The 22,320-nt window shown below is 34.5% G+C and overlaps 2 protein-coding genes across 2 annotated transcripts; both read right to left on the reverse strand.

The window, feature by feature from the left end:
• Positions 1–7,026: 7,026 nt before the first annotated feature.
• Positions 7,027–8,238, reverse strand: LOC147065623 (uncharacterized). Its single transcript, XM_085956725.1, has 4 exons — positions 8,096–8,238; positions 7,623–7,857; positions 7,152–7,499; positions 7,027–7,088 (listed from the first exon to the last, which is right to left on the reverse strand). The coding sequence occupies exons 1-4, from the start codon at positions 8,121–8,123 to the stop codon at positions 7,076–7,078; spliced, it is 624 nt and encodes a 207-aa protein (XP_085812851.1). The 5' UTR covers positions 8,124–8,238; the 3' UTR covers positions 7,027–7,075.
• An 8,637-nt stretch (positions 8,239–16,875) lies between these two features.
• frc (UDP-sugar transporter UST74c fringe connection) lies at positions 16,876–19,550 on the reverse strand. Its single transcript, XM_085956740.1, has one exon. It carries the CDS (start codon positions 19,165–19,167, stop codon positions 18,115–18,117), a length of 1,053 nt encoding a protein of 350 aa, XP_085812866.1. The 5' UTR covers positions 19,168–19,550; the 3' UTR covers positions 16,876–18,114.
• Positions 19,551–22,320: the final 2,770 nt, after the last annotated feature.

Raw genomic sequence — 22,320 nt, forward strand, 5'->3', positions numbered from 1 at the left:
GAACATGGCAAGGGGAAAATATTTACTAGTGGCCCCATGGTGGAAGAAGTGTTTTTGGAGCGCAGACCTACAGCAGAGATCACTGGAACCCCCCTACCCGATCCCGCACTTGGAGTCATTTCTAGTGGATACAGTGATAAACCATCCACCTCCACAAGTCCGGGACCTATCACTCCAGTTATGGATAATTTTGGGTGGGCAGAGTTAGTTTCTAGCTGGTCGGTAGAGGACAGATCACTTCTCACTTCTGGCTGGCGACCATCCATTTTGAAGACTTATAGACCGGCATGGGACAAATGAAAGACATGGTGCATGGCCAACACGATAAGCTATAATACCCCCGAGCCGATTGAAGTGGCTAGATACCTGGGTCACTTATACAATAAGGAAGGTCTTTCATATAACACTATTCTTGTACATAAGTCAGCCATAGCTACCTTTTGCAAACCTATGATCAGTAAAGACATCAGCAGTAACATAGTAGTGCGTCATATGTTAAAAGCCATATCCACCCGCAAGACTAGACCTACAAAACCACCGATTTGGGATCCTAGAATAATCGTGGACTACCTCAAGAAAACAACACCACTAGTATACAACCTATATGAGGTTTCACGCAGAACAGCTATACTATTATTACTCGCATCGGAACGACGGGTTCATGACCTTACCCTACTCAGTATAGCGGATAATGGCCTAGTCGATAATGGCGACCATATAATTCTATGGCCAGTGTTTGGTTCCAAGACGGACACATCAAGGCACCGCCAATCTGGTTGGAAATTAAGCGCTTCCAGTTGCCAAAACATCGATCCAGTGTTTTGGCTACGAAAACTTATCTGCGTTTCCAATGAGAGAAGAGAAGAGGGTGGTAAAATTCCGGCATTATTTATCTCGTCAAGAGGCCCCCCAAAACCTGCGACTCGAGCAGTCATTGGAAATCGGGTGAAGTCAGTACTCGCTGATGCAGGGGTACAGGAATCACCAGGCAGTACTCGATCAGCAGTCGCCTCTCTAAATTGGTTAGAGAACTACCCCATAGATGACATCCTGCAGAGAGGTAATTGGCGCCAAGAAGCTACTTTTAAGACATTTTACCAGAGACCGATAGACACACAGACTTCTACAGCGGGGGAACAAAATATGTTGACCTCTCTATTCAGCCCGGTACACTGAGCCTAAAAGCAAGGAGATGTTATACCTAATTCTCATGTTAGGTTCATCCACCTTATCTTGCAGGATCTATCTTGCTTTACCAGGTGATAACAAACAGATATCTCAAGGGACTTCAGAGTCAATAGCGAATAATGAAAGGAGTTTTACCTACCATTAAAACTCTTATTATTCTTGTTGACTCTGAAGTCCAGAGAACACCTACCTGGTTTCCTTGAGACATATCAAATTGAATACCAAAGACAAAGCACGCCACGATACAAGCGTCAGTCCTGCCAGCCGGTAAAAAACAAGATGAACAACCAGAGAGGTAAATAATCGAGAAGAAAAGGGGGTAAAAAAAGGCCAGCGCAGAAGAACACAAGGCAAAAATACGATCAACATCTCAAGGGACTTCAGAGTCAACAAGAATAATAAGAGTTTTAATGGTAGGTAAAACTCCTTTCATTATAGTATGTTTATGATTTCGAGAAAATAATACGATGGTATAATTATCCATATCAATTATTTGAAAACATTACATTCGCACTTTACAAGATACGAGGGTGGGTCAATAAGTCCTTAGAAAAGCCGACAGGTGGCGCGACTAGTACTGTAAGCGGTTTGTTTTCATGCAGCGGCACTACCGATTCAGTATGCTGCGAAGTTTCAATCAGATTGGTCGGGTTGTTGTGTGTTTCTCGTACATTTAAAAAAAAAATTTGCTTGTTTACAAAAATGGAGAAAATTGAGTTTAGAGCTGTTATTTAACATTTTAATATAAAAGGGTTAACAGCAAAGGAAATAAAAAATGAGTTGGATTTAGTTCACGGCATATCTGCTCCTTCACTTGCAACTATTTATAACTGGTTAAATTAATTTAAACGTGGTCGTACATCAACAAAGAATGAACCACGCTCAGGACATCCTGTAGAGGTGACTACACCAGAAATGATCAATAAAATCCACGATATGGTGTTAAGTGACCGAAGATTAAAGTTGAGTGAGATAATTGAGGTTACAGGGATCTCAAAAGGTAGCGTCATTTCTATTTTACATGACAAATTGGGCATGAAAAAAATTTCTGCAAGATGGGTGCCGCGTTTGCTCACAGTCGACAATAAACGCAATAGGGTGGTGGCCTCTAAAGCCCTGTTGTCGCTCATGCAACGCAATCCGGATGAATTTTTTCGTCGCTTTGTGACTGTAGATGAAACATGGATACACCACTATACTCCCGAGACGAAAGAACAGTCAAAGCAGTGGACTGCGAAAGGCGAACCATGTCCAAAGAAGGCGAAAACCGTAAAATCAGCTGGTAAGGTTATGGCTACTGTATTTTGGGATGCACGTGGAATTATTTTCGTTGACTATTTGGAAAAAGGAAAAACAATAACAGGGGATTATTATGCATCTTTATTGGACCAGCTAAAAAACAAAATTGAAGAAAAACGGCCTCATTTAAACAGGAAAAAAATCCTCTTTCATCAGGACAATGCCCGTGTTCACACATGTTTACGATCAATGGCTAAAATTGAAGAATTGAAGTTCGAATTGGTCGACCACCCACCGTATTCGCCAGATTTAGCCCCCAGTGACTTTTTCCTTTTCCCAAACTTAAAAAAATGGCTAAGTGGACAACGTTTTTTTTCAAATGAAGAAGTCATCGATCGGACAAATGCTTATTTTGAGGACCTTCCGAAAACTTATTTTTCTGACGGTTTAAAAAAAATTGAGAAACGTCTAACCAAGTGTATTGAGCTCCAAGGAGATTATGTTGAGAAATAAAAAAAAATACAAAAATAAAAACTGTTTTAATGCTTTTTTCTAAGGAATTATTGACCCACCCTCGTAACATCAAAATGTGTATATACTTATCTAAATGACGAATGACATTCATGAGTGAGCACGGCTGAAAGCTTGGAAATGTGTTTTTTTCTATTTCAAAATCTTTTAATTGTGTATTATTTTATTATTACTTATTCAAGGCCAACTTCATATAACTAATAAAAAATACTGTTTGTTTCTACGAATAAAAAAAGACAGGAAGGAAGATGTGTACAAATCACGGCAATCAAAAAGGCCGGCAAATATGACCGACAATGCGTGATACACAAACATAAAATACACAAAATTACAAACACATTCGAAGTTTGCCGCACACGTAGGGGAGAGTGGGTCACAGTGAATCACTTTTTTTCTCAAGTCTTGCAATTCCAAATTTTATGGCCAAATAATTAATCTCTGAAATTAAATCATAATATGAGTATCTAATCTTCAAAGAAAAGGGCTTTTATTGGCGAGTATTACCTAAACTTACAAATTATAACCACTTTAAAAAAAAATGGGAATGATCCACTGTGACCTGGGAATGGGTCACTTTGGATCAATACATGGGTGACAGTGAATCGACTGGGACACACTGGATTTATAAAAAAAATACAGTAAAAGACAACAATTTCCATATTATTACTCATTTATTTGTACTCTTAGATACATAGTCTTTTATTACATATTCAAAACAGTTTTATAATTTAAAAAAAATGTTAAGGTTTAATTTGCGATCAAAAATAAAATAACGTAAATTTGTGCTGGAAAAATTAATGTCAAATTGATAGTTTGATACATAGATTGTTTTCTCTTTGTGTGCCAGAAAACTTAGGTTTTGGTAAAATCATCTTAATGTCGTGCAGTGCAACCGTGGCAATATCGGGCACATTTGGCTTGGTTTCTCATCTGTTCTTCAGTGTGAAGTCCGATACTACTGTCCAACAGGATCTTCTTGGCTACGTGTTAAAACTGTGAACTAACAAGCTCCTCCCATTTTTAACCGCACTCCGATTGAAGCGCCTTCCAGTTAGCCACGAGTTGTCCACGTGTTAAAACTGTGAACTAACAAGCTCCTCCCACTTTTAAACGCACTAGCGACGTCCGGTTATTGCCTAGGTCTTCTTGTCGGACAGTAGTTTTCCTTACTCGATTGCGAGGCATTTTTACCTACGAAAAAAGAACAGATTAGCTTCATGGGTTACACTGGATCAGCAATCCACTGTGACCCAAAACGAAATGATTCACTGTGACCCATTGGCCGTTATGGTAAAAAAAATATAACAAAAAAAAAACTATTTAACTCAAAGACAAAACAACATAGTTTACAACGGATTAAAGAAATAACAAACGTAAAACAAAATATAAACATTTACATTTCTTATTCACTTAGAGATGAAACAAATTTTAAAACCACGTGAAAAATAGTTTCGTTACTTACCTACTGACCGGAGTGTGACAACACATCTTCACAACACAGTGGATATTAAGCCATTTCCACACTGGCAACAAGTTGCTGGCAACCTCATTAAATTTTACGACACTTACCATAATTGCTTAAGAAATTTTACGATAATCTCCTATAACGCACTAACAGCTCATTTCAGCGACATTTTATTGTTATTTTTACATCTTCACTTCGAAATGTGCGCTACCGATTCATCTACCGATTGAATTGAACATATTTCAGAAATTTTCCATGATTTTACATGTACGTGACATTTATATCCGATATTTTCTTACACACCGCATACAATCGCCATATTTACTGTTTACGCCTCACAGAATGACGTCTTCGTCGCTTAAGACCTTCTAATCCTTTAATTGACAAACGGGTTCGATTATTTTTATTCAAATATCGTAATGTATGCATTGGCGCACTTTTTTCCGGTGAGAAAACAATAATCTTGGTACAATTCACTACGTAAATTATCTTTCCATAGCAGCGTACGCCACTGTCCGCCATTTCATAGATAACGTGATATTCCAAAATTGATTTTTTTAAATACTTCTTTGTGGCTGTTCACTCAATCTTTTTTTAATTACCTAGGCTACTAATTTCCATAGATCAGAATATAGTCATATTAAACTAACAAAGTTACCATTGCAAACAATGAAAGAAATTAATACGAATTGTTATAGTCATCAAAATGTGTGATATTGTATAATATCTACCTATTTTTATCGTCCCTATCGTCCCTATCATCATCAATCTTGACCTATCCACTGCTGGATGAAGGCCTCATCAGCCTTATTCTACTCCTTACTTACACATGAATTGTTATATTTATCAAAATTAGTGATATTATATTATTATCTTCCTATCTATATATAATGCCATTATTATCACGAGCCTCAATAAATCCACTGCTGGATGAAGGCCTCTCTACGTTGATTGTATTCTTGACAGTATTGAATTTCTAATGTTATTTATCTACATATTCATATCGTCATCATAATCATCATCATCAACCAGGATCAATCCACTGCTGGATGAAGAGTTCCGCAACCTGATTCTACTACTATTGGTTTAACGAATTTGTGATATTATACATATTTCTATCCATCTTATCATCATCAACCAGGATTAATCCACTGCTTAATAAAGACCTCCCTAGCCTGATTCTACTCCTTTCTGTCATATGAATTTCTGTATTTATCAAAATCGGTGATACTATTATATTTATCTACATATTCATATTGTCATCATCATCATCATCAACCAGAATCAATCTTCTGCTTAATAAAAACATCCATAGACTGATTTTACTCCTTTTTGTCATATGAATTTCTGTATTTATCAAAATCGGTTATATTATATTTATTTACATATTCATATCGTCATCATCATCATCATCATCACATCGACCTGAACCAATACAATGCTTAATAAAGACCTCCCTAGCCTGATTCTACTTCTTTCTGTCATATGAATTGCTGTATTTATCAAAATCGGTGATATTATATTTATCTACATATTCACATCGTCATCATCATCATCATCGACCTGAACCAATCCACTGCTTAATAAAGACCTCCCTAGCTTGATTCTACTCCTTTCTGTCATATGAATTGCTGTATTTATCAAAATCGGAGATGCTATATTTATCTCTATATTCATATCGTCATTATCATCATTATCATCATCATCATCGACCTGAACCAATCCACTACTTAAAGACCTCCTTAGCCTGATTCTACTCCTTTCTGTGATATGAATTTCTGTATTTATCAAAATCGGTGATATTACATTTATCTACATATTCATATCGGCATCATCATCAACCAGGATCAATTCACTGCTGAATGAAGAGTTCCGCAACCTGATTCTACTACTATATTATACCTATTTCTATCGTCCTTATCATCATCGACCTGAACCCATCTACTGCTGGATAAATGCCTCCCATGCCTGATTCTACTCCTTTCTGTCATTTGAATTGCTGTATTTATCAAAATCGGTGATATTATATTATATCTATTTATATTTCCATTATCATTATGAGCCTGAATCAATCCACTGGTGGATGAAGGCCTCTCTCAGTTGTTTGTATTACTGTCATTCCTATGAATTGCTATATTTATCAAAATTGTTGATATTATGTTTACCCATTCATAATATCGTCATTATCATCATCAACCAAGATCAATCCACCGCTGGATAAAGGTTATCCCAACTTAATTCTACTTTTCTTGGTCATATAAACTGCTATATTTTTTAAAATTTGTGATTTTATGTACGTACCCATTTATATCGTCATTATCGTCATCAACCTGTATCAACCCACTGCTGGATGAAGGCCTTTTTAAGCTGATTCCACATCTTTAGGTCTTATAAATTCCTATTCTTATCAGATATAATTTGTATAGCTTCATTATTTATCAACATTTGTCTCGATATGAATGTCCCGCACCGGGAAACTATATTGCTTAAGGTTAATTTTTAAAACAAAATATGATTTTTAAAATATTATTCTGTAGCTCCAAGCATTTATTTTTTATAGACAATGAAACAAAATAATGTGTAAATTTATTTTTTATGCTTTTAACCTTTTTCTATTATGTAAATGGGACCCGAAAGAGATTAATATTCGCGTTATATTGGATCGCTATTTATGATAATCACGATTGAGATGTATAATTATTTATCATATTTAAATGCACATACCTACACATATATTGTATTAAAATTAAAATGACAGTGGTAGCAATCGGCGATTGCCAGCTGTTCTGCTTGATTAATGATTGGAATGCTTAGATCATAACACCAGTACATTCGAGTCTGCGGAAACCTCAATGTACCCATCATAATCTGGATGCCGGTGAATACGATCAATTCTTTCGAATTCGTATTCACCGACCGCAAGTCCCTTTTTTGTGCCGAATATAAATTCGTCTGCTCAGCTATTTTCTCGAAGAGAGCGAGGTTGAAGTACTCGAAAAAGGAGCTGAGGACATTGTCAGCAACATGCCCTCTCGCCAACAAATCTTCCTCCAATTCCGGACCAGCATTCGGCATACTGAAACAATAGGAAAAAAATATTATTACATAATTCATATTTCCTCATTAATTCAAGTATTTAGCAGTAAAAATACGAATAATGATGGGCAATAATATGTTTTGATTGTAATTGTAAACCTACCATTTTGTAAGCCAGGGAAGAACCCTGGATTGTGATGTCGAAGGTTGTAGAACAATCTCATCCTGAGGCTCCAATACCTCATCCTCTTGGTTTGATTCTTCAGGCTGAACATTGTCGTCCGTTCCCACCTGAAGAATGTATATGTCGTCGCTGTTGTCTGAATCGTAACCGTCACCGACTTCGAAGTCACTGTCGTCCAATATTTCGTCGACTTCATCAGCATTAAAAGATTTATCTAAATGTAAACAAAAAAACATAACCTCATTACATTTAGATACTCATGTCAAACTTATCACTGTGTAGACCTGAACGCAACACATGTGGATAACGTTTTCAATTTACGATTATGTTGTATTAAAAACACGGACACGTGTTTGAAAGCACATAAAACATGACTACAATTCATTGTGAAGCTCAACAAATTATTAATTCAAAGCAAAAACAAGTATTTATATTTAAATAAAGGTACTTACAACTGAGAGGTACGCGTTCAGCGGCCATTTTTCAGTAGTGTAGATTGGAGTGTTTTCAAAGTTGAAATGAATCTTAATTTTGAAATGTAATGGGCTAGTGTCTTGCCCTAGCGGTGAAAAATTGTATTACCTATACCATAGAAGTGAACTATGGTTCAAGTATTACTTAAAATCGCAAGTAAAAATTATTTATGGTGACTCCACGTACGTTGATATCTGGACGCAAGAGGATAGACTACGCACATGACTCCAAATTTGTATTGGCAGTGACGACATGCATATCGTAAAACTGACAAATCAGATAAATTTTCAATTGTCTGACATGAATGAAAATCCATCCCGAAGGGAAAACTATGGCGCCGTCTATACACACTTTACAATTATTATATTAAAATCCAACACCAAGTCACTATGACGAAAAGCTGTCTGCAAGACCTAGCGAGACAGACTGGCGAGAGCCAGTTGGCTCAACTAGTCATCATAATTATCGTAAAATCTAACGAGGTTGCCAGCAACTTAACTTGTTGCCAGTGTGGACCCGGCATTAGATGCACAAAACTTAAATAATATATATTATAAATAAAAATTTAAAATTATAAATATTTATGATTTATGTGTTCGACAGCCCTGATGAAATATGAGTCGGATCGAGTCATAGAGCAAATTTATTGACACAAACAACATTGACACGACCTTTTTATTTATATTAACTAGTAGACCAGATATTATGGACCACAAGTTAAAAAATCATATTTTCAATTCTCAAGGCCAATTCTGTAGAACGTCCCGTTAATCGGCAGAACAACGTAAGCGACACTTTTTGGTAAATTGCGTTTTAAACTGAGAACTGTTCAATATCACCTAGCGCGTAAGTGACAAAAATATTACAGCCCGATCTCATTCGCGTGACATTTTTTTAGGGTCTGTGCCTTTTAACTTGTATCTCATTATAAAGTAGAGCAAAACAACGTAACCGACGTTGTTTGATAGTGTAAGCTACGGTATGGTTTATTCGGTGGTCCGTCTGGTAGTGAGTTGTGCGAAAACCGATTTGGGAGGAAAGCTCGCGCCGTCCAGTAAAACTGGCTGAGATAAAATAAACCTGGTAATAGAGTTTATTAAACAATAATTACCCGCCGTTCCATCTCACTGCTGTCGGAATAATCTAAGAAGAATAGTATCTTCTGTAGATTTTTGAAATGTTAAAAATGTATATAAAATTTACACTGAAAATTTGGATTCTTTGAATGCATCCACTAATGTCGTGATTCGGAATGTTTTCAGAAACGTATTTAATAGACAGTAAGTTCAACTTGGGTTTTCATCTACCAAAAAAGATAATAGTGTTCTTTTTGCAAGAAAGTAACAAATATGTCTGGTGACGAGAGACTTCGGCTAATTGAAACGGATACTTAGAAATGTCCCCTTACCGTAAAGTATAAATGCAAGGTGTTCTTTAATGAACTGGCCAAAAGTAAAAATCACAATGACGTTTTGTGCGCAAGTTTTGACCTCTAGAAGGTGCTAAACACTCCCCACGATGAAACCGTAAATTTATATTATAGTCGAAAATACGCATACTATAATGAAAGTATCTACGAAAGTGGAACAAATAATGGATACTGCTTTTTATGGGGTGAAACTGATGGTAAGCGTGGCAGTAAAGAGATCTCCGCAATCATGCACAAATCTTTGGATAGGACTGACAAAGCGGGAAAAAATCAAGGATTTACTATACTGTGATTGGTCAGAATAAGAACCGGGCAACACTGGCTATGCTATCTTATTTTATGAAAAATGCAACTTTCATTGAATTGATAGAAATACATTTTCTATTACCAGTGAGTCTATTCTGTATTTATCGACCGCTAAAGTGGTAAAGTGATAAATATTATCAAACTTAGGGTAGGTTTGTATCATAGAATTAGCACTTATTGTAACAATTACAATACGTTGATTGTAATTGTTGCAATAAGTATTAATACTTTTATACAAACCTACCCTAAGTTTGATAATATCTATCACTTTAGCGGTCGATAAGTATAGAATAGACCCACTGGTCGTACTACGATGCCGGTCGATTCCATTCATGCGACAATTGAGTCATTTATATTCAGAGTAGTTTGGGCACTATCAGAATGACCCACCCACCATCATTTCCAACGCTAGGTCATCTTGTCATATGCAGAATTCCGTGACTGGAAATCTTTCGTTGCTACTTGCATTCATTCAAAGTTCAAAATTAAATTTGGTGAATTACGAAAGGCATAATTAAAAAAAAACTTACCAAATATTGTACCTCCTGGTGACTAGGTGACAGTAGGAGTAAACTATTAGACCTAGAAAATGTCATCAGATCCCGATCAAGTGCTGTGATGCTTTAAGCGCAGCCACCCTTGCTGTATAGTGCTAAATCACCAATATCGGAGATCGAGTATAACGATCTTAAAAGTCTCTGTGTTAAATGTAATATCCCTCAGAGATGACGGATGAGTTTATGAAACTGCCACATGGATTATCAGTGGAAGATACTTTACCGGAATCCGATCAGGAAGGTGTGAATGAGGATGATACAGCGACTACTGCTTAAAAAATGTGGAAAAATATTTTTTTTGTAAAACTGAATATTTGATTACAATTTTATTTTATCATAATTAGTAGGTCCCCATATTTAATTATATACGAGTAGATACGTACCTATTTCATTTTCAAAAATAACAATACCTAATAATATAAATAATACAAGCGAAACCTTAAAAATACCAATCATTTATTTTTATTTTACCTATATGTGGTTAAGTATCTACAAGCAAAAATATTAATTTAAAAAGTCAAAGTATTTTTAATTTATTTAACAACGCCCCCTTTCGTAAAATAAATGGGTATTTATGTTATTTATTTTAATACTTAATTATTAATGCCCTGTCATGATAATTACCATGAAATTTATTTAAATAAAAACAACTACGCCAAATAGCGTAAGCGACATGCCTGGAAAAAATATCGCGTCATAGACATAAGTAAAACAGCGTTACCGCCACTATCTCGAAAACTAAAAGCACTAAAATGCAATTGTTTTATAATTTCCATATAGGCAGTAACCAATTATGATAAACCACATTAACAGAATTCATTTTTGGAACTAATTACGGAAATAATTAAAAAAAAAACCTTCTCCTCTAAAATTTATAAATTGTCGCTTACGTTGTTCTGCCGATTAAGGGTCGTATACAAGTGCACTGGTGACCAATTCGAGTAGGTACCTAATTTGACTTCAAAAAGAAAATTATATGCGATTATAAATAATTACACTTAGGTACCAATACCACAGTTTGGACACGTCAGACCTTCAAATCATAAAACATTCAAATAAGATACTTTACTATGAAAATAATAACATTTTATGCACAGCAGTTCTATAATATAATCCAATATCAAATGTGACATTTCAATACAAAGCGGTTATATGTTTGAATCCTTTTTCACGTAAAAATAGCTAAGTACCTACCTATATTATATTATAGTCTCAGTGATTAACTATTTTTTTAATTACATGTAGGGTCATTATACCGAATGAAAAAGTATCGATACCAGTGGCGCACTCAGGATTTAATCTGGGGGGGGGGGGGCAATGATCGATTTTTGGTTTTTTTATTGAGGTTTCAAAATATTAATTGAAAATGGACAAAAAAAAAGTAAGGTGAGTCGGGGTAAGTGTAATTTTGGGGTAAGTGTAGCTCATCTATATCAGTATCATATATCTCAGTATCTACTACAAATTGGATGATGCCATCTATGGAAAGGTGATAGCAAAATCACCGATTTATAAAAATAATCAGAAATGGTGTCGATACCATGTTTTTTGAGGTGACTACATGGATTATTCTCCAGACGACATTTTGAAGTCGACGAGTGAGATGGTAGCTGCACAGCACATTCAGCACATTGTGGTTGTAAAAATTGGTGAGCATATGTGTTTTGATACGCTGCTTCACGTTGTGTTATCGTTTTACAGAATTATAACCATTTGAAACCTTTAATCAAGTAGACACACTTCCCCCACGAAAGTAAACACGTGGGGTAAGTGTGCCTTTGTATTGTGTCACACTTCCCCCATATATTTTCTATGAATTTGCAAAGTAAATATTTTAACTAGTGATGGGACATGACGCATTATTTATATCGATCGAAGTTCGAAAATGTTCGTAATTGAAATAGAATGTTTAAATGTAAGAATTTGTATACCAGTATAACCTAGATAATTCGAAATCCAAGGGACTCTAAAAATTTGATTTCGAATTCGCGAAAATCGCTATAAATCGAATTTTCTGAAGAAGAAAAAAAATCGTCAATTTGTATGGGGACTGTTGGACTCAAAAATGTTCTTCTAAGCCTATAATTCTGGATTGCAAAGTTGTTCAATTACCAAATAAAGAAGTTACCGAAAGTTTAATAGAAATGCCACTGTTACAAAAGTTTCCTGCAGAAAATATAGAAAAAACTTTATTTGAAACACTTTTGCTGAATTCTATCAGTAGTAAGGCGCCTATAAAGAATAAGAGAAAATGGTTGCCCCGGGAGCAGAAGTGATGACATGTTACGATGTTATAGAGCGAATGAAAAATAATGTCCCAATAGAAAAGAAAATAAAGCCATTGCAAGACAAAACTAACATGCAGAAGAAGGTATTGAAACCGATAAAAGTACACCAAAACAAAAAAAAACACGAACCCCAAATGTCACCGGAAGAAGATTTGTCATGGACATCAAGTGACGAAAGCGAAGATAATATAAAGACTATATTAATGATTTGCTCGGCGATGAGGAAAACGATCCTTCAATTAATATGCTTAATATATCAATGTTTGATCAGTTTGATGATACTGCAGTTGCATCTAATTCAGAAATGTTAGAGATTGGAAAATGGATTGTAGTACAATTTGCTACAAAAAAAACTGTGAAACATTTTGTCGGAGTTATAATAAAACTTGAGCAAGATGACAGAATTCTGACAAAGTTTGCTCGAAAACTTAAGACGATTAAAAAAGAAAACGAAACTATGTTTTCATTTCCAAGTGTAGAAGACATTTACGAAGTGAAAGAAGAGGATGTCATCTGCATATTGCCTCAACCATCAACTGGACGAAGAGGCGAAATAATTTTCAAAACAAAAATCTCTGGTTACAATATTCAGTAGGTACCTAGTCATGCAATTTCAAATATCGTAATTCGAAATAATTAAGTTAGAATAAATAGTTTTGTAAGTAAGCACTTAACACGTACAGTAAAAACGAAAGAATGATTCGAGAATGAGACCCAAAACGTTACTAGAGATTTAATGTTTTTGTGTATTAATTATTATTTTTTCTTTTATATCTTACTTTCTATATGTATCCACATTTTATTTTTGCAGATTGTTATTTAATTTTGTAATAATACGAAAATAATCATGTTGGGTATATTAAATTTCATCAACTGTTTGTTAATGCCCACTGTTTCGAGCTAAAAAAATAATGTTTTACCCTGTTAATTCTTGGTGAAGCAATTATAACATTTCAAATTTAACTCATTCTTTCGTACACTTATTCTCACGCCGCACACAATCGACAAACCTCTTTATCGTTTTGATTTTACTGTAAGTGCTTACGTCTTTGTCATGCAAGTACTGACTATTTTTAGGGTTACTCTACATTCCTGTATTGTATACTTTGTATTTGTGCTCTTTCGAGACGAATAAAATTATAAGTTAATCTTCAAAAGCCTTTGATTGATTTACCTACCACTCCTGTTACTGAGATAACCACATTAAATAATTAAGTACCTACCTAATATCACTAGCTCTACATGCATTAGTATGACACACTTACGCGTTACATTTTTGTTGAAAATCTATACAAAAGTTTTAATTTAAGAATCAATATCCATTAAATGATATATTGCCTTTCTATGCATGTAATATGTTATGGTTTTGAAGAACTTTTGGAATAATGGTGAATTTAGTTACACTTAACCCAATACCGTCGAATGGGGTGGATAGAGACACTTTTTTCCCTTGACGATAATGTATCTGCATACTTATTCCAAATTATATCAACACGATTAGCTTAAAACTTGTTTTTATAGTCCTTCTACATGTTTATGGACATATTTTTCAAATATCCTTTAAGGTTATTAAAGAACAGCCAATTTTGTTCGATGTCTCTATTTAACTTGAATTGGGGTGAATAGAGACGAGAGGGGGGTGAATAGAGACTTGGAAGGTGAATAGAGACAAAATGTATAGGGAGGTAGGTAGATGTAGGTCATTTATAAACATTCATACATTTGAGATTATTAAATCGAATTATAATGTTACAAGTGCAATTTTATAAAACATAATATTTATCAATATATAAAATATATAAGCATTTGGTTTCCTTACACTAACTTTACATACATTTATGGAATTTATAAAATCAAAATATATATTTTACAATTATTGCACTAGGTTTCTTTTTGAAAGATAATTATCAATCAATTATGAAAATATTATAAAATAGGTAGGTATCTAGTTACATAAAATTAATATTGTGAGTTTATTAGGTAGATGAGTAGGTAACTGAAAATTAAAAATGCTCAAATCTATGGAGTTTAGGTATTAAATGAAATTATTAATTTTACATGTGCACTATTTAAAAAGATATTTATCAATGAATAAAATCATTATTATTTAGTTATTAACATTAATTAGTATTATTGGAAGTTTTCCCAATATAATAGCTTGTACAGCATTCTTCAAAACCTATGGGTTGTGTTTGAGGTGTCTTTTGGTGCTTCGGGGATCTGGTTTAAAACACTTGGCATGTTTATATTGTACAGTGATCTTTCTAAAAAAAGAAAAAGAAGAAATATTATACCAAACATAGTCACTTTTCAAACTATTTAAATTTAAGTTTTCTGTATCATCACTGTCTCTATTCACCCACAGGCTGTCCTTATTCACCCCGTATTGCGTCTCTATTCACCCCTTATGGCGTCTCTATTCACCCCAAAATATGTGAAAATTTCAAGTTCTGTAAAAAGAGCCCAATAATGCCGAAATTCGATGAAATACTATACAAACTTGTGTTTATAGTATAAAAAACACTTGCAGTAAATGTAAATTATTATGTTAACACAGTTATACTTACGTTTTATGGAATAATATCAAAGTTTTTGAGCAGTCGAAAAGTAACGATTCACGGACACCGAAGTCTAACGCAGTTGTTTGTTTTGACAGATTATAGAGTTGCTTTGGTGTTGTCATCCAAAATATGAGATTACCAGCAGTCAAAAAATATTCACATACTCATGATAAATACGTAGGATACTTATTAAAGTTGTGTTGAAATTCATACCATGTTTTTGTCTCTTTTCACCCCACAGTCTCTATTCACCCCAAACGACGGTATTGGGGTAAGTGTAACAAACTGACTAGTAATCAAAAAATATTAAAATGTCGTATTATAGTAAGATATACAGTGGGTTCCTTCTGTACATATTAATTGTAATGATATTGTAGATCATATGGTATTTAAAACATACCCATTCATCATGAATCAGGTTGAAATTCATCTCATTAAATTCTATGTCACACTTACCCCGACTCACCTTATTACCTATTGCAGTTAACTTATAAGTACACAAACCTACTCAACACAACACAGCCTAATTTCTCGTTTATCGGTCTTTGTCTATTACACTCGGTGTACCTACACCATGGCCCCCACATCTTGAAACGGGCCCTCAGGCTAGGATATTTGGCGGGCCCCCTACCTACCGCTAAGATTAAAGGCAGTGTGAAACACTACATTAACGTTTTTCAAATTGTGTTTTAGTTCAAATTAAGGGTACTTATACAGCGAATTATTGGCGATTTTAATACATCTACTGTAATAATGGAGCTGTCAAGTATCGACACATAATAATCAGAAAATATATTGCACAATTAAGTATATAATTTAAAATGTTCATGGCTATGAAGTATAATAGCGCCACAGGCGACTTTTTTTAACTATTAAAGCTAATTTATGATGTGTGTTTATCTCACTTATCTGGTCAACCCGACACGCCGGGCCCCCCACAGCCTGGGACCCCAGGCTAGAGCCCTCTCAGCCCTCCCCAGCTATGACCTACACCACTCCGGAATTCGGGTGGACACCGAGATTTTTTTGACAGTTCCGTTTGGGATTGGGTTTCTAAAAAAACCCGACATTAGTGTTTCGAAATTTTTGTGTTAGAAATTTTTCTAAAAAGGGTGCTGGAGAATTACAAATAATTTTTTGTCATGTTTTTATTTGTTTAAGCCCAAAGTATAGTTTATTGCCTTTCAATTTCAATGTTTAAAATCATTCTGATAATTTTCATGTTTGGGGGGTGCCAGGGCCCCTTGGCCCCCCCCCTGGGTGCGCCACTGGTAGGTATCGACACATTTTTGACGGCTCTAGTTTTGTAAAGGGCTTGTGCATAAAGCTTCCAACCAGAATAGTACAAAAATCTAGCCTGGTTTCATTCAAAAATGAAATGCATTAGAAATTTTTCATGGAAAACCATTTTGTGTATGGTAGTAGGCAAGGAACACAAAGTTAATGGAAACTGTGCACTTAATATTACACAAGTTTTATGGCCTGACCATCATAACATACTCTGCTTTAGAACCCTGGTCTATGTCGATGCCTTTTACATTTTCTACCTTATTATCTGTTATGTGGTGGCGGGGATATGGTATGCCTATAAACAAGAAAAAGACATTTATTGGCAAAATAAATTTTATTTTAAACAAAGGTACACTTAAAATATTGCAGATTCAATCAAATAAATATATACAGCTTTAGTAATGTCACATAATATGTGTAATGAAATAGTTTCTTATTTCTTAATTACGAGTAAACTAATAACATCAAGTACAAGAATAACACAGTAGTAAAAAAAATATATCTTGCTCTGTAGGAGAAGGGAAAATTACGAAGGTTTAAATAACTCATGGTTTTCTCTAAAGAGATTGACTTATAATAGGTATTATGTACATACAAATGTCTAATGTGCGTATAGGTTAAACATAAAATTAGGTGCCAATGGCTGAAAAAACATAAATACATACATAGTGCATTTTTCAATATTCGGTTGGACTTATGGTACAATTTGTGTTCTGATACCTCATATTATTTTGATTAAAATCTAAAGTTTATTGCTCCATGACAATAGGGAACTGTAACACACAAAAATTATATAAAACAATAATCAATTTATTAAAGTGTTATAAAATTTAACTAACACTTATGCTGTGATATTAAATGCACGGAAACACTTTTTAGTAAATACAAAAGATCCGTTATAAGCTTTCAGCATTTTTACTCTTAGCAACTATCAACGGCTATTTAAATGCAATATTGTTAATAATTACCATTCAACGTTTTGATAGTTTAACACAATATTACTCATTCTTTTATTTTCATTGGAAATTCATATTATAAAAAAGCATATTATATTGTATTTTATGCTTATTAAGTGAGTTGAATGTGTAGACATAGAAGAAGTTGTCGATATTGCTACGTTCTAAGATTGTGACTTACTGATCGGTAGGATATTTATTTTATTTCATTATTAATTAGTTAATTACCAATGAAACTATATTAAATATTTTTCTTGAAAGCAATAATTGTCCATGTCGTGACCTATTTTGATTGTACAATATTTCATGTTTGTTTGTTATCCGGCCATTAAAATGACATAAATGAAAATCGTGATAAGTATAAAATTAACTTCCAATTCGTTGATAATTTTCTTTGGTTCTAAATGCGTTGAGCATTTTATGGCATACAATATTCAGTTTTATTACCCCATATTATTATTATATACACGCAGAGCAATGGTGATAATATAAACTAAAATAAATAGTAAGAATCAACAATGATCAGCCTCAAATACATTCCACATCAACTGATATCAATATGTTAAATAATATAATCTATTAACCGCTATAAAACATAGTTAATGTAATATTAAACTATGTCAACTTTAGAAATAAGAGCCTCTTTAGCAGCAGTGTGAGGTGCACTATGTTTTCTCCTAAACGTAACATAAGTATAGAATATACTTCCCAGTACACTTATATTGAGGCCGAAAAAATTTATCCACGAGAAAATATAATCTCCCCCGATCACCATTCCTAAATAAGTTACAGATATATTTTTTAAACATCCAATTATTGTAGTTGTCAAAGCACCGTTGTACAATGTGCATTGCATTACGGTATATGATAGGAAAAATCCCATTATGCAAGACATTGTAAACTGGACAACAAAGAATGTATCATTCCAACCGGTAAATGCATAGGAACTTTCGATATCCCCGGTTTGCCAAGCTACAAATAAAGCTGGTAAAAACATAAACAAACAGTTATAATACAATAATCCGTATTTGCCTAAATCCTTGGAATCTAATTTCTTTTTCATAAACACTCCATTCGAAGCGGTAAATGCATCGTTTAGTAATACTAATGTGTATCCGGTCACTGTGAATGTGACATCATCAGCGGCAGCGATGAGAGCTCCTCCAACCATCGCCATCACACATATTTGCACAGAAACAGTCGCTTTCACACCCAATACAATCCTTTCTGCTATCATAGTCATCAATATGCTGAATCTTCGGAGGGCTGTGAACATGGGCAAACTTAGTTCTTTCGTTCCACCGAGCCCCGTAGCCATATTTCCTAAAAATATTACTGGCAATGGCCATATCCGTCGAAAAGTACTCCATTCGAGCGGTGGATATTGCACTTTTCCAATTTTGCGACAGAATGCCAAAACAACTAGGGTGGCTGTCATTTGACCCAAACCTAAAACTTGATATGAAGGAAAGGCAAAATTTGTCAACACGGTTTTGTTCACTACTGTGATCATAAATGATGCCAATCCGTACATCAAAGCACTAAATATTTTCTTGAATAACAGGCCATTTTCTGTGGCGAAGCTTTCTTCTGAATCACCAGCTATCATTTTTATTTTTTGCAATAAAGCTAATGTCTTCGAGCACACCTTTAATCCAGTCATTAAAATTATCACGTAAGACTGATTTCAATGTCAATAAATTACGGAATGGAGATGAGATCACAGAAGGCTACAAGTTCTCTGGTACTGCATAATACGGATATTCAAGTCATTTTTCAATTGGAAACACGAGCCAAATCTGAAGCACACGAAAAAGTAAAACGTCAACAAAAACACAGCGGATGACGGCATTGATAACATGAAGGTTAGGAGCATTATCACTCGTTGTTAGTAACACAGCACACTGGCTGTTTTAATTTGTACATAGCCGACTATTATTTTTAAACACTTTCACAATATGTTATCAAACAATAAGTAAAAATACTATACTAAATTAACATGTTTCAATTTTGACGACTACCGCTATCAAAATTGACGCAAGGATTAATGATAAAAGTCATAGATAAATAATATGTATAATTATAAACATGCATAGGTATGTATGAATGTGTGCATCATGGTATTCAGCCAGCGGTAAGATATTTACCAAGTTCGGTCGCTGTTGCGTAAACGTCATACATGTCAATTGTCACCAGGTTATGGGATTCGAATAGATTTTTTTTAGCTAGTACCCGGCTTCGTAGGAGATTCATTAATCGATATATTATATAATATTGATCTTACTTAAAAAAATAATAAATAACAATTATTACATTCTTCAATATCAAAATATTTGTAGGTATTCAGGCACATTCCAAAATGAAAATAATTGTGACAGCCAAGTTAAAAGGATTAAAATCGAATCCAAAATAATATGCACACACTGAAATGAAAATTTTAAATTAGAATGGGCAAGAAATACAATGTAAACAAACAAACATTGTATTTTTATATGTAGGTACTGTTACACCCCCGAATGGTCCCCATTTGGTGATCTCTCTGTGTATCTGGAGAGGCCCGAGTCGGTATCAAATCCAACAAATAGTAAGGGTTGATTACGAAAATAAATAATAATAGAGCCGGCAATGCCGTAAATCACGATCGTTGAAAAATATTTGCAATGACGCCGTTTTTCGACAACGCTTCTCGATGAAAGCGAAACACAAGATGGCGGGTAATAAGCTGCAAACAGCCAAACAGTAAACACGCACATTTCGTCCTCCGTAAAATAAATTATTAAAAATGTAACATATAATATTAACTTAAATAAACCTCGCCGCTTCCATCACAATTCCGGTGTGTTAATTGTCCACCTCCACATCCCGAATCCAGATGAAAAACCATACAAAAATAAAAGTGACAGCGTGCTTCTCACTTTCGAAAATGGAGGGAAATGACAATTAGTGGCGGCCCACGTTGGGCGCCACTTGTCATTTCCCTCCATTTTCGTAAGTGAAAACATTCTGTCACTTTGCTTCGTTGTATGGATTTTCGTCTCGATTTAGGACTTGGAGGTGGACAAATAACACACCGGAATTGTGGTGGAAACGGCAAGGTATATTTACGTTAATATATTCTAAATGGTTACATTTTTATACAAATTCTTTTCAATTTAATTTTGACGGATAGCGAGGATAACACTGCTTACTACGTTGCTGTCAAAAATGCTTCTCTCGCGCTAAAACAAACGACCGCTTACGAGCGGTACAAATGCGGCGTTGCCGTTCGTATTTTTTTGTAACGGAATTCATACAATGTTGCCTGTCAGATATTTAACATTATTTAATTATTTTCGCAATCAACCCTTACTATTTGTTGGATTTGATACCGACTCGGGCCTCTCCAGATACACAGAGACATCCCCAAATGGTGACCATTCGGGGGTGTAACAGTACCTAGTTGTCAGTTGGGGCCAATTAAGAAAAATAAATCGGAAAAACATAATATTTTGACTAGGTTACCTATTAATTATTACATATAATAATAATATATAAATAAAAATTGATACACAGAAACTACACGGATGTCTGTCAAGTAACATGACGTGACATGATGTACAACGTCATGGACAATATAATGACCAAAACTCGCATTTTAAATATTTCTAGATATCGTACCGCAAGATACCTACATACACAGCAGTAGTAGCGTGCGGTAAGATGGCCTCTCCAGATACACAGAGACATCCCCAAATGGTGACCATTCGGGGGTGTAACAGTACCTAGTTGTCAGTTGGGGCCAATTAAGAAAAATAAATCGGAAAAACATAATATTTTGACTAGGTTACCTATTAATTATTACATATAATAATAATATATAAATAAAAATTGATACACAGAAACTACACGGATGTCTGTCAAGTAACATGACGTGACATGATGTACAACGTCATGGACAATATAGTGACCAAAACTCGCATTTTAAATATTTCTAGATATCGTACCGCAAGATACCTACATACACAGCAGTAGTAGCGTGCGGTAAGATTTTATCGTCAGCATGCTGTTAAAAAAACGTAAATTATCTATTATTAATACTCCTAAACTTGTTAAATTAATATAGTTATATTATGCAATTAGTTCGTTTGGGAAATTAGGAGACAGAAAGTCAAAATGAATCTATATTAAAATATTTGACGTGCATAATGCAATACAATATATTATATTATAATAATATAGTTACGTTTAAAATATTGACTTAACCCAGGATATTGAATTTTATGTGAAAAGCGATCCGAAACCATTAGGTAGTTTCAACATCAAAAATAAAATCGACCTTTATTAGGTGACATTTATTAGGTTGGGTTCTATTAGATTCAATTTATTTAAATATAATATTTTTTAACTTGAAATTCATACCCACGTAAATATGATTTTTTCTATAACCTACTTTTTTTCTGTCACGACCCGCAATGATCAGCAGTGCCCATAATATACCGAATCTACGAGTTTTTTGTAACTAGGTAGGTAGGTACCACGGTGAACCAGAAATCCAAATTTTCAAACAGCAGTAGGTACATATGAAAAAATATGAAAACGCGAAACAGCTTAAAAAGTAAACAGGTAAGCTTGAACAATTTTACTAATATCTATCTTTTATTAGGTAAAAGTTTCGGGTCCGGACTCCCCCCAGAAACGGAAATTTGAGTAAATGGCATAGGTATTAGTTGTTCTTCTTCTTCATCAGTAGGTACCTATCTCGTGACTGAGGACCGTGGTTCGGATGATTTGACTGTCAAACAGCTTTCTCAATGGGTTGGCCACACTTCGCTCGGTA

This window comes from Rhyacophila brunnea, unplaced genomic scaffold (genome assembly GCF_057557595.1).
Source record: "Rhyacophila brunnea isolate RB1 unplaced genomic scaffold, BYU_Rbru_1.0 scaffold_6, whole genome shotgun sequence".
Classification (NCBI taxonomy): Eukaryota; Metazoa; Arthropoda; class Insecta; order Trichoptera; family Rhyacophilidae; genus Rhyacophila; species Rhyacophila brunnea.